This window comes from Cupressus sempervirens, chromosome 9 (genome assembly GCF_028749045.1).
Source record: "Cupressus sempervirens isolate cs-2001-9-10 chromosome 9, ASM2874904v1, whole genome shotgun sequence".
Lineage (NCBI taxonomy): Eukaryota > Viridiplantae > Streptophyta > Pinopsida > Cupressales > Cupressaceae > Cupressus > Cupressus sempervirens.
Window position 1 is genome coordinate 360,403,858 of NC_143126.1, and position 12,534 is coordinate 360,416,391.

The following is a 12,534-nucleotide window of genomic DNA, read 5'->3' on the forward strand; positions in this document are numbered from 1 at the left end:
GATGTATTATATTCTCCGATTGGTGAAGAAATGAATTCTCGATCAAAGCCTGTGGATTGATTTATTGGGTGAATTTTGTGCAATCCCGATAAATTTACAATAGATGGATCATCTGTAAGGAATGTCTTTATTGTGATTTTATTTCTGGTATAATTATTTATTTTAAATTTCGAAGTTGAAATATTATTAAGTTGTGTCCTTTATAAAAAATTTAAAATTCTATAAATATTTTAATGTTTGGAAAAGTGCACTAGGTCATTATTGCATTTTAAACTTGATAAACGTAAATATTGTGAAATATTTTATTGTTTCCATATTTATGTCTAGTTCGTCTCCATATCGCAAGAATTAAAGTGCATCCCAGACTAGTTTAAAATTGCGTTCATATAATTGATCTGTTGCGAGTGAATTGTTGAAACTGTTTATAGTTTAAGTACATTGAACTTTATAAAGTTGTATGCTTCAACTTATAATATTGACTCTAATTGCCCGTTTAATTAAGCACTAGTCTTTATGTTACTCTTGATTCATAATCCATATGCTGGCAACTGTTTCATTTCTTTCTATTGAGGAATTAATATATTCATTTGTTGCGTTCATTCTTTATTTAAAACATTATCACATTTATTTATTAATTCATAATTTTCAAGTTTAAAGCTTTCTATAATTCTTTCTGTTACGAAGATTTTCATCGCATTCACATTCTAATCAATCTGCTATAAGCGTCTTGAATATAAGTGTTTTGTCCAGGATCAGGTACACCAGCCTTGGCCTTGCAAAGCCAAAAGTGCAAGGGATTTGGGTCGCATCGATCAATCCCGTCAAGTTGGCCTTAACTGGTTGGATATCCCAGTATCGAGCAAGCAAGGTTCGTAGGATTCCAATCTGCGGTTTTGGGAACCAACAGGGCCCATCCGTATCAAATTTTCAAAAGAGAAATGTTTCTTTATGGTGACATGGGGACTGATCCTTGTGAATTACAAGGTAGTTGCTTCTCTAAAGGACAATGTAGGCTTAAGACAATTTGAAGGAAGAACCTTCATTAAAATTGATCTCTGATTTTCCTGACAGTTGACCATGCCTCCCAACCTCAGAAAAATAAAGGATATTTGGAAATGGAAATCACATATAGGGTTCGCAAGACAAGCAAAAGGTTTGTATTTTAGGGTCGACCCACTATCTTTTATGACTCCAAATCACTGTTAGATTTAGTATATATAGACAAGAAACATACTTGCAATCTCTTCACAAATCCCAGAGTGTTCAATAGAAACCACATCCTTATTTAGTGCATGACCAACTAGACTAACCATTTGCAACCAGGATTAGTAGATTTCCAAAACTTCATGAAAATATTTAACCAGTTGTTTAGTGTCACAGTTTCTTTAAACTTATTTGTAGAGAATCAAATTATAGCTGATAGATTTGAAACTGCTGTAAAATCAAGATGCAAAGAGAGTAACTAACCATGTGGTAAGCAAAAATGTTTTAAGGCATTTTTTTATAAGGAGATAAATTCTTAGGCATTCCTCAGATCACTTTCTGTCTTATTAATAAATTAGACAGTTTTTAAATATTACTCATCATCTAGAGAGATTCTAAATTACTCTTTCACTCAGTGATAGGTTTGACATTGCAAGGAGGCATATATCCAAATGCTTGTACAAAGAATTAGAGATTTAATCTCCAAAGGACTTAACGTTTTATATCTTACATTACTGTCTTAGAAAAATATTATATCAAAGCAGAGAACACAAGGACACCATGATACTAAGAATTGGCATACTTACCCTTGCAAGATGATTTACTCCAGCCAAACAAGCACCATAAGCAGAAGCTCCAGGGTAAAGGCCTCTTTCACAACCAATGATTGTTGTAAGGAGAATAAAGGACCCCCCAATCGCATTATCTCGCATACGCTTACCAACCGCCTTGCAGACAAGCAATGTTCCCTTGAGATTAACTCGTATTATCTTGTCCAATTCATCTTCCTTAAGGTCAAGGGGTGGTGTTACATTACCTATTATTATTCAATACACAAATCATTATATATAATTTGATGGATTTGAAATTAGATCTCTCAAATGTCTGTGCTGATCTATATGATCTATACATCAAGAAACATCAATCCTATCAAATTGCAAAATGAAATGATCTATTGATATAAAATTAATACAAAAGGAAACCATCATTCCTCACATGTGTCATTTTATTTTGTTGGGTCCTTATAAAAAACTGTAAGGACCAGATAATGAGTAAGGTAGCTACAGAATGAAACAAGAGATGAGAAGAGACGCAGAATACTTAGAAGTCAGAGAATGAAACCTAGGACAGTTACCAGAAACTGATTAATGTACATTTACTAAAAGGAACTCCAATAGTAAAACCTGCTTAGAATAGATTGCTCAATGAACAGAAGAAAGACACCATTCAAACAGAAGCAAAGCAAGCAGAAGCTAGACAGTGGGGCTCCCACTGGAATCACCAGCATCCATTTTTTGACCTTATTCATCTCTTGAAATTGCACTCCAAGTAGAATTTGCAATCCTAGGGGAAGAGTTAAAGAGGCACTGATTCCCCTGAACACATCTGCTGGACCATGAAAAGAGCACAAGAGGCCATTGCTTGCTGTATTGCAGCTTGATACATGGCTTCGAAAAGCTACCATTTGTATAATTTTGTAAGTAGAATATATAAATGATGTTGATATATATAAATGATGTTGATATAATGCCCGTTTTCAATCAATTCTACATTACTTGGGAAGTTCAAAAATTCTTGGAGAAAGCCAACTTCGTCAGAAATGGATTCTAACCATTGCAGCATGTTAAAGAAGACAAAATGCAGTTGCAGCATTTCCTGAGCTCTCCAAACTTGGAGAAATTTGCTATTAACCTAAGAGATTGAGAACACCTTGCATGGACAAAATTCAACTTTGGTCCCTTGTAATGTCTTTCACAACCTTCAGGAGATGTGCAAAAGTAATTAAATCGTTAAATAGTTAATTAAATATTAAATTGTCAAAAAAAGAAATTAAAAGATGACAAATGTAATTATTTTAAAGGATTCTAAAGTTGCTTTTTGGAGGGAAAATAAGAGGACACAGATAGTACTATTTTATTATTCCAAAAATTGCTCATAAAGGGAGTTTTGAAGTAAAAAATAACTCATTCTTTATATTTTGCATATTCTTAACACCCATTTTTGGAGGTTGAGCAAGTTTGCTGAAGAAACCTACAACAATTACCCTACAGCGAAAATTTGTTTCCAATGTGAAAACCTTCCCTGGCCAATATGGAATGGTTCACCCACAATCACAATTTGTGTTGAATATAGAAAAGATATAGTGCTGTATTCACACAGGATTCATAGCTGAGATAAATGTTTAAAGACAGAGAGAATTTGTGCAATATTTCATATCTTTGGAGCATTTGGAGCTGAACAATCAACAAGTTTTTTTAAAAATTGTAGGAAAATGGATAATTTCTAAGTAAACATAATTTCATTTTCTATTGGCCACTCTAAATTGAATCTGTATGCTAGAATGAGGACGACTTGGAGTGCTGCATTGAATATTATTATTAAGGGTTTGGTGTATATTCCAACTAGACACGGTCTTAAGAAAGATGGTGCTGGAATTAACGTAGGCGCTGGAATCTTTTAGGGAGTGTGGAAACTCCAAGAAGGGAATTGCCCAAGTTATGGAAGTATTTAGAATTTTAGAGTTCCTCATGCCAGCGGCAGACTATGCTATTTGTTCTAAATGAGCCATGCTATGCTGAGAGAGGAATAAAGGAGGGATATAGGGAAAACATACAGGCAGCCACAGGTTCTAAGCAGCTGTTTTCATTAAGAGGATAAAGTTTGTCCATCAATAAAGAAGATCACAGGTTATTTAACAAGGTTCGTCAAGTTTAGTCCATCCAATGAGCATGAACCAGACCTGATATACTTCCATTTTGGCCATTTAGATCAGACAATTTACTCTATATCTCAGAATCCACATACAACTCGCTGCTATGAGTTGGGATGCAGCCTAACTCTAGGATTTGAGGATTGTTTGAAGACTTACATAAATTATCAATAACAGACTGAAGTGCAACAGTTTAAAGCAGTTCTCAGCAGAATTAAGGTGTTAGACATTTCATTTCTAGATGAATATCCTTTATTTTCATTGCCACACATTCACTTCGAGTATACAGCAGTCTATGAACAATTTTGGAAACATTCTCCGACCATTATGACACATTTCCTGCAGTGATTGTTTGAGGTTAGGTTCAGACCTAATGTTCAGTTAAGTATGTACTTGTCCTCTTGAGGTTTATGTTCTAATGAGAAGCTTCAGTTGTGGCTTTGCAGTCTTTTGGATAATTGCAGAGAGTTTTGATATTGTGTTCCTCCTTTGGATTGATGAAGTTATGCTGTGTGATGAAGCCCAAATTTCCAGAATTAAGGACTCCATTTAGAATTTAAGCAGAGCCCACAATACAAATATCCTTGCAGATTTATACATGTGTGTATGTGTGAGCTTCCAGAATAAAATAGCAGCAGTGACTCTATTTTTATTTCAAAGTGTGTCAAGCTTAGATCTACACATTCAATAAAAAGAGCTTGCTACCAAAAATTTATGGTTAAACTGTGCATTATGACATTTACTTTTTAAAATCAAGTCCCAGCTGTAGCACTTCACTCCCAGCCAAAGTTCTGAAATCTTTTGTCACAAAGGACATGCAAGAATAAACAAATAATCCACAGAAGCGTCATTGAATTACTTGTTCCTTGGTATTTGTGAATGTTAAACAGGCTGATGATAACTCTGAATGCTGGGATATATGGAATGGTCAAAACTTGAGTCAGCAACCACATCTATTGATGAGCTCTTGCATACTGAAAAGATACAGGAAGTTACTTGCAACTACTTAAAGAATGATGTTTGAAGACAAATCTTCGAGTATTATAGTGGCCATTCAAACAGAGATCTTTGGAATCCTTCTTTGAAAACTTGAGCAAGGGATGTGCTTTCTGACTTTAGCAGAGATCTAATTCAATTCTGAAGGATGAAACTGCATTGTTATTGAAGATGTGAGGATTTCAACACAGGCATGTTTGATTATTTGATAAGCAACTGATGACAGTAAACCCATGAAAATTTGAGGAGCCATGTGAATGGTCAGAACAATAATCTGAAGGAAGTGCAAAGATAAAACATTCACCTTATCAAAGATATATGTGGATTCTCAAGATCATTCGACAGTCAATCAATTAGCAGTCCAACAAAAACATCTTAACAATCTGAGCAAACAAATAAATTGTGTTGTGAAGGAGATATTACCAGCCAAATTGAGCATCTAGACTAAGTATCAGCGGTAACAGTTCTAGTTTAAATACAAATATGAAGAGCACCAAATGCACAATGCCGATGGTCATATCTCTGTATCCCAAAGGCATTGATTCAATAATCTCAGGCAGTGAACGTAACATGGGGGACGTCAATGGTCAGAGTGGTTCTCTCAAAAATGATGAGTCCAGTCTACACCTCACGGCAAAATAAATATATTCGTTGAGAGACCAGATACAAAGAGAATATGGTGTGATTAAGGTGTTTTACGGCAATTATCGCAGATAATAAAGATACAAAAATTAATTATTTGTTGAAGCCCACCAGCAATGATGGAGTTTCATGGAAATATACAAAGGTTAGTGGACTCATATGCAGCATCACCATTGTCAAGTACTTTGAATTTTTGGAGATTCAATAGTATTATTTGTATGCAGAGGATAAGTATTATTACCGATGCCGCATAAGTAAGAAAGCCACGATTGATATAATAACTGTGTATTTCTTTAAGGTTTTCTAAGGATTATTAATCAGATAATTATTGATGTTATAAGGTTGAAAATTAATCAAACAAATGTGATTAAATAAAACCATATGTAAATGAAAGGATACAACTTTTCATTTTGAAAAGTTGTATCTACTTAGAATTGAGATATAAATAGAAGATGAAATATAAAGGATAAGACAATTCAATATTCGAAAGACATTCATATTCTACAGAAAGTATTTTATATTATTTACGGAGGGATAAGGAGCTCAATATGACTTTATAATGTAAATTCAATTATTTCATTTTTATAATAAAATAAAATGTCCTTTGTTTATTTTTAAATGACATGGAGATTTAAACTGTAGATGAATCATCCTTTCTAAATAATTTTTTGGAATTTTGCATACAATTTAATTGTCAGATAAGTGGACATGGTCATTTAGCATCTTAAATGTGATCAACATAAATATTGTGAAATATCAAATTGTTTTTGTATCTCTGTCCAGTTTGTCTCCCTACTAGAGGAGTTATAGCGCATTCTAGACTAATTTAAGATTGCATATATATCTGATCTATCGCATCTTGATTATTTAATTGTTGGCAGTATAAGTGTGTAGAACATTATAAAGTTGTATGTGAAAATTCATTGAAGTTGACTCTATTGCCCAGATGAACAGAGGCACTAGTCCTTTCCTTATTGAAGTCAGAAAATCTATATATTCCTTCCTACAAGCATCAAATTCATTATAAACAAACCTTATACAATTCATTCAATTCAAACACTTAGCATTTGGTTTTCATTTTAATTGACTCCTTTTCCTTTGAATTTGTTCCCTCTTTGTGTTGGGGTTTGTTTTCCGAGAGGCATCTCTTTGTAGGAAGTTGGTTTCTTGGTGGTGGAAGTTGGAAAGTTGGTTGGTGCTAATTTTCTTAAGGGAGGGGGCTTTGATGATTTCAGGCCTTTGGATTTCCTTCTTCTATTCAAGGGTCCTCTTCCATTGGAGGTGTTTCTCTTAGTATTGGTGTTTGTTTCAATTGTTTGGGTGAATTGTCTTCTTGGATTTTTGGGTCCCTATTTGTTGAGGAAGTTGGCAAGTTCTAGTTTTTTTAAGATAGTGTACATTGGTGATCTATTGGTTTCTTTGTCTCCATTGGGGACCTTCTTGTTGATGGTGATTCACCTCGTTGTTGGACTTTGGTTTTTGGGGGGTTTTCCTTCATGGAAAATGGTAGATGATAGTTTCTCTCTATGGGAAGGTGGATTCTTGGTTATTGAGGGTCTGAAGTTGGCGAAAATTGATTTTCTTTACGAAAGGCACTTTGATGATCTCAGACCTGCTAATTTCCTTCTTCGCTCTAAGTTTCCTCTTTTGCTAGAGGTGTCTTACCTTGGTGGCAATGTTTGGGACAGAGGTTCAGGTGGACCCTCTCGACAAGATCTTGGGTTCTTGCTTGAGATGGGGAAGATGGTGGATTCTAATTTTTAAGCTAGGGTACTTTGATGATCTCAAACCCTCTTCTCTTCATCTCCATTGGATTCTAATTTTTAAGCTAGGGTACTTTGATGATCTCAAACCCTCTTCTCTTCGTCTCCATTGTGGACCTTTCCTATTGGAGGTGTTTCCTTGTTCTATTGGTGTTTGGTTTTTGGGAGGCTTGTCTAAGCTCCCTTTGTGGTGGACACAGCTCCTATAGAGGTGGAGTTCTTTGTTGGTAAGAATAAGTCGCACAATGTTGGTTATGTTGGTTTAGTGTGGTTGGGGTCGGTTGAAGAGTGGTTGGTTGTGTTTGGAAGTGCGCATCTTTTGAGGGTGGACTTTGTTGTGCTTACACCCTTTCCCTTCCTCTCTCTTTTTTTATTCCCTTCCTTCCTTCTGTCTTTTGGTTTGTGACAAGTGTGTGGATCCTAGTTGCGGGGTATTTTGTTGTGACTGTCAGTGAGTTTCTTCAGAGGATGCGCATTGTTGTGCCCATTGCCTTCCCCATCCTCTCTCTGTTTTGGGTGTCTTCTTACCTATTAGGTGGTGGTGATGGTTGGTTCTTTTTTGTAGGGCTTGTAGTGGAGTTTGGGAAAAAGTATCTTAATTGGCTGAGCATTGATGTATTTGTTTCCTTTCTCCTCCTCTCCTTGCAATTTGCTCCTCCTTATCTATAGGTTTCTTCCTTCTTGGCTTTAAGTCCTATTGAGGTGGATGAAATTCCTATAAAGGAGGAGTTTGGTTTGACTAAGAAGGTTGGTTGCACTCTCTTATGTTGCTGGCTTTTATTGAGGTGGAGTGCAGGAATACTCAAGATGGTTTCTGCGGGACCAAATGTTTCTTGTTGAAGGTTAGGGGAGCCTTTCAAAACCCCTTGATCATTACCCAGTTGGTTGGTGGTTCAGACCTTTTCTGTCTTTTGGCAGATTTCTTCAAGGTTGAGGGAGCCTTTCAAAACCCTACGTAATTTCTGAAGGCTTTGGCCTTTTTGGTGCAGCTTGTTTCTGTTATGTTATCATCTTTTAAGGTACTGTTGGTATGCTGGTTTTTCAGCTGCTGATGGTATGTTGGTTTCTTGGCTACTGCTGTATGATGCGCTTCTTTGGGCAGCTGTCTGTTTATGGGTTCCAGTCCCTTCAAAATCTGCTTGTTAAGGGTTTCGGGTCCCTTCAAAACCTTTTTTTCCTTCAAAAACATTAAAATGTTACTTCATTATTTATTACATCATTCCATGTCATGCGTTAGTAAATTAGCTATTTCTATCCTGCAAATTTGGACTTCGAGATTGGCTATCAGATGTGTAGCTATGTTTAATCTTGATGATATGGACGTTTTAGTTATTTTATGGCCACATTGTCTAGATCTTGACCTACTTCAGTTTTAATTGTTAAACATTAGATTTTCAAAAATATTGGTATTAATACTACATTTCCACTCTTTTCTTTTATATGTATTGCTTTATTTGTACAGAACATTTTTTGCTTCTACTATTTTTTTCCAAAATTTTGAAAGTAGAGAATTTCTAAACTCATTACAAGCTTCAGAAACTGTTTCCCTGTTTCAGGTTGTACAATACGAAATAAGGTCATATTGATGTTCATTGGCGAGTTGAAAAACAGCTAGAACTTAACCTCTGCTCAACCCTATTTCAAGGAAACATCGTGGAACTCATGCCTTGCAAACAAAGTTATGTAAGATGTAAAAAGATAGCAGGCCAAGAACCAGTAATTGTTGGAATCACCGCTGCTGTTACACTAAAAGATTGAGCTTTCAATGAACGTCACAACAGCCAGAGACAAGGATCCACGGGAGGCGTTTAAGCAAATGTCACAAATTCATCGGTCTATTTGAACAGTACCTTCAAATGGAGGCAATGACCTCCCAACAATCCCCCCCTCACCATGACCCGAGGGATTTGAACCCATAACCCAGCACTCTGGTACCACTTGTCGGAATCACCACTGCCGTTACACCAAAAGCTCTCAAGCTTTCAATGAACACCACAACAGCCAAAGACAAAGATCCACGGGAGGCGGTTAAGCACATGTCACAAATCCATCAATCTATGCTGAACGGTACCTTCACCCAAAGGAGATGCAGGCACCGACCCCAACACTAATAACCTAAGCTAGTCAGCACTTAGACCAAATGAAGGCACAAAATGTCACTCTTGGTGATCATGATCATTGAACAGCATAACATTAACTATAGCAAATATAATGATTCCAGCTACAGAGAAATTAAGCCGCTAATTTTGCAGAAGCGCTATTCTGTGAAATAATGAGATTAAAAATCCAGTATGCGGAACAAGAAGTTGGGCTTACATAGTCCGCAAATCCATGGTAACTCAAAGTAACAAGGCTTACCCCATTAGATTAAGACCGGGTCAGATGTAACACGGTTAATCCCCATTGATCTATCACCATTCATCATATTTTTAAAAATATCATCTTTGCAAAGATGTAGAAACAAGAGATTTTAGATTCAACTGACTTGAGACCAAGGGTCATGGCATCCAGCAATGCATGTCTGGGATAGACACCTGAACAATATCCTGATAACTTTTAAGACTCGGCAAAACATTTAACTTTAATGGTTGTAATAAAAAAAAGATTGCCTGCTAAAACATGGCCACATAGTGAAAAAAAAAAAGGTTACCATTCCAAAACTTAAATTCTGTTGCATGGTCCACGGGGATGACACGACAATGAGGAATGCAAAACCTAAGTCGAACATTTCAAAAAACTTCTTCAATTCACCCTCCGAAATTCATGAAATTGAAAAATAAGGCGGAAGAATTGGTATTTCTAACCTAAACCCAATGCATAGACCCGGGGAAGATGGTGTGCCAATACAGAGTGCAACAAGCCTAAGTCGGTATTTCAAATTTCTTCTTTAATTCCCTCCTTCAAACCATGAATCGAGCAAAGAAAAAAAAAGACGGGAAAAAAACCTTACAAATTCCTAATCTGAAAATGTTACTTAATCCAAGGTAGATGACATTCCTATAACTAAATGCAACAAGCCCAATTCTATCATTTCAAATGTCTTCTTTAATCCAATTTTGAACTGCAAATCAAGCAAAATCAAGATTAAAAAAGGACATACCTTCGTAAGCGTAGCAATTGACTAAAGCATCAATGTGACCGAGACTTCGCCATGCTTTATTGATTGCTTCATCGACTACCAATTCAGTGCTATTCATATCAAGCTCAGCGACACCAACTATGCTGTCGTTGACAAAATTCTTGAGATGCTCCACACTGTTGCGAAAATCGGAACCATTGCCAGCCAGCACAACTCTGCCATTGACTTATACAACATATATGAAAATGTGTTCCAAAAATTACCGAAATTTCCGTATGGGAATTTTGTGATTGAAAAAAAAAACTGAAAATCTAACCTGCAGCCAGTCTTGCACAAATTGAGAGCTAAATTTAAGGAAACTTCATCACCATTACTTGTGAGCAGAACATTTTTACCAGTCAGATCCATCCTGCCTAAAACACCCCACGCTTTCACTTTCGATCGCTAGACAATGCCAAACCGCATTTTACAATTTGTTCGCTGAAAATCTGTTTACGGTAATAATAGTATTAGATAACCAGAGCTCTTTGAGAGCTGGAGTCCCTGCCTGTAGGGAAACAAATTGGATGTAATATTTGTTAAAATTATGGTTTTGAAAAGAGAAGTTATAAATTTTAGCAAATTTACTAAGTTAATATTTTAAATTTAAATTTTATAGAATAATGTAGCGACTACCTATTGTCTAAAAATATACAACATACTGTAATGTATTGTAAAATTGTGAGATTTGAATGAATAGAGTTTTAACTAACAAATTTAGGATTTTTAAAATTTTATTTTAAATTTTGAGATTAATTGTTTTTATTTTTTTTAATTGATATATAGTAAAGTTTATATATATAAAGCAATACAATTCTTAATAGCAATAATATATTTTAATAAAAAATCAAATTTAGTAATTATTGATTTATATAAAACTAATTTTTAAAATAATATAAAATATATTAACATTTTTAAATACTATATTCAAAACTAAAAATTGTGATATTAATATTGATAAGACATTATTTTTGTTGTGAAAGATAAAAATATGATTTTTTATTAATAAATCTAATCAACTTGTGACAAATATTTAAAAAATAAAGTTTTAATTATTTTATAACTCTAATGAACTTGTGACAAATATACAAAAACAAATATGTAAAAGATAGAGTGCAATTAATGAATTCATTAATGTATGTTAGAAAATATTGTATTTTTTACAATGGAAAAATAAAATAAAGCCCACCAAAAATGTAATGGACCAATTAGAAAAAGGTAATAAATCAACATAAATTAATTTTAAAATAGAAAGTTTGTTGAACTTTAAAAATAACTTTAGAAATAGAATAATTGTTGTCAAAAATTAATAGGGAGGGGGGGTAAAAAAACCATTAGTACCCTGCCTATAAATAGGCAGGGACTAATAATAACAAGAGATCTATTGTGGTGGTGCGGTCGATGTTGAGGAACCAAAATGTTTTTATTAATTAATTATAAATTTATATATGAATGTTAATTTGTTTAAAAATACAAACAAATTGGTTATGCAGTGCATTTTGGTCCATGCAGTGCATTTTGACCCTCCATAGCCAAAACTGATAGTTTGTATGTGAAACTTAAAAGAAACTGAATTTTGTATAATGATTTGACATATAATAAGGAAATTTTAGGTTTAGATTAGTATAGATTTATATTAAATTCAAAAATTTCAATTACTAAAAATAATGTTCAAGATTATTTTAACACTAAGGTTTTATATTATAGATCATTTTATTTTAACACTAAGGTTTTATATTATAGATATTTTGGAAAAAAATATTGTTATCTATTTTACCAAATTATTTAAAGAAGTTTCAATCTAAATGATAATATTCAAATATTTTGTTTGCTAAAATTAAGTTTGTTATTTATGTTTTAGTGTAGTTTTTTTATGTTAGAATCTAATATGTGTTCTATATAATTTTTTAATGTAAATAACTAAAAGTAAAAATTCATTGACGGATATCAATTAAATTGTACGTAAACTATCAATAACTCTCTTAAATAAAAATTGAATTAACAGTAATATGTTAATAATTGATAACATCCTAGCATAAACTTTTTACCCTAATTTAAGAAGTTATTTTGGTTTTCATTTTAAAATTTTATTAATTAAATTA

At 34.0% G+C, this 12,534-nt stretch overlaps 1 protein-coding gene across 1 annotated transcript in view; it reads right to left on the bottom strand.

Annotated features, from left to right (window-relative positions):
• LOC149538791 (NAD(P)-binding Rossmann-fold superfamily protein) overlaps window positions 1–10,970 on the bottom strand; it is an 86,196-nt gene extending 75,226 nt beyond the window's left edge. The window contains exons 1-3 of the mRNA XM_089800107.1: window positions 10,710–10,970; window positions 10,415–10,608; window positions 1,791–2,020 (exon numbers count right to left, since the gene is read on the bottom strand). Of these exons, the coding sequence (XP_089656233.1) occupies window positions 1,791–2,020; window positions 10,415–10,608; window positions 10,710–10,801 (516 nt within the window). The 5' untranslated portion in view covers window positions 10,802–10,970. The remainder of the gene's footprint in view (window positions 1–1,790; window positions 2,021–10,414; window positions 10,609–10,709) is intronic.
• Between the last annotated feature and the right edge of the window lie 1,564 nt (window positions 10,971–12,534).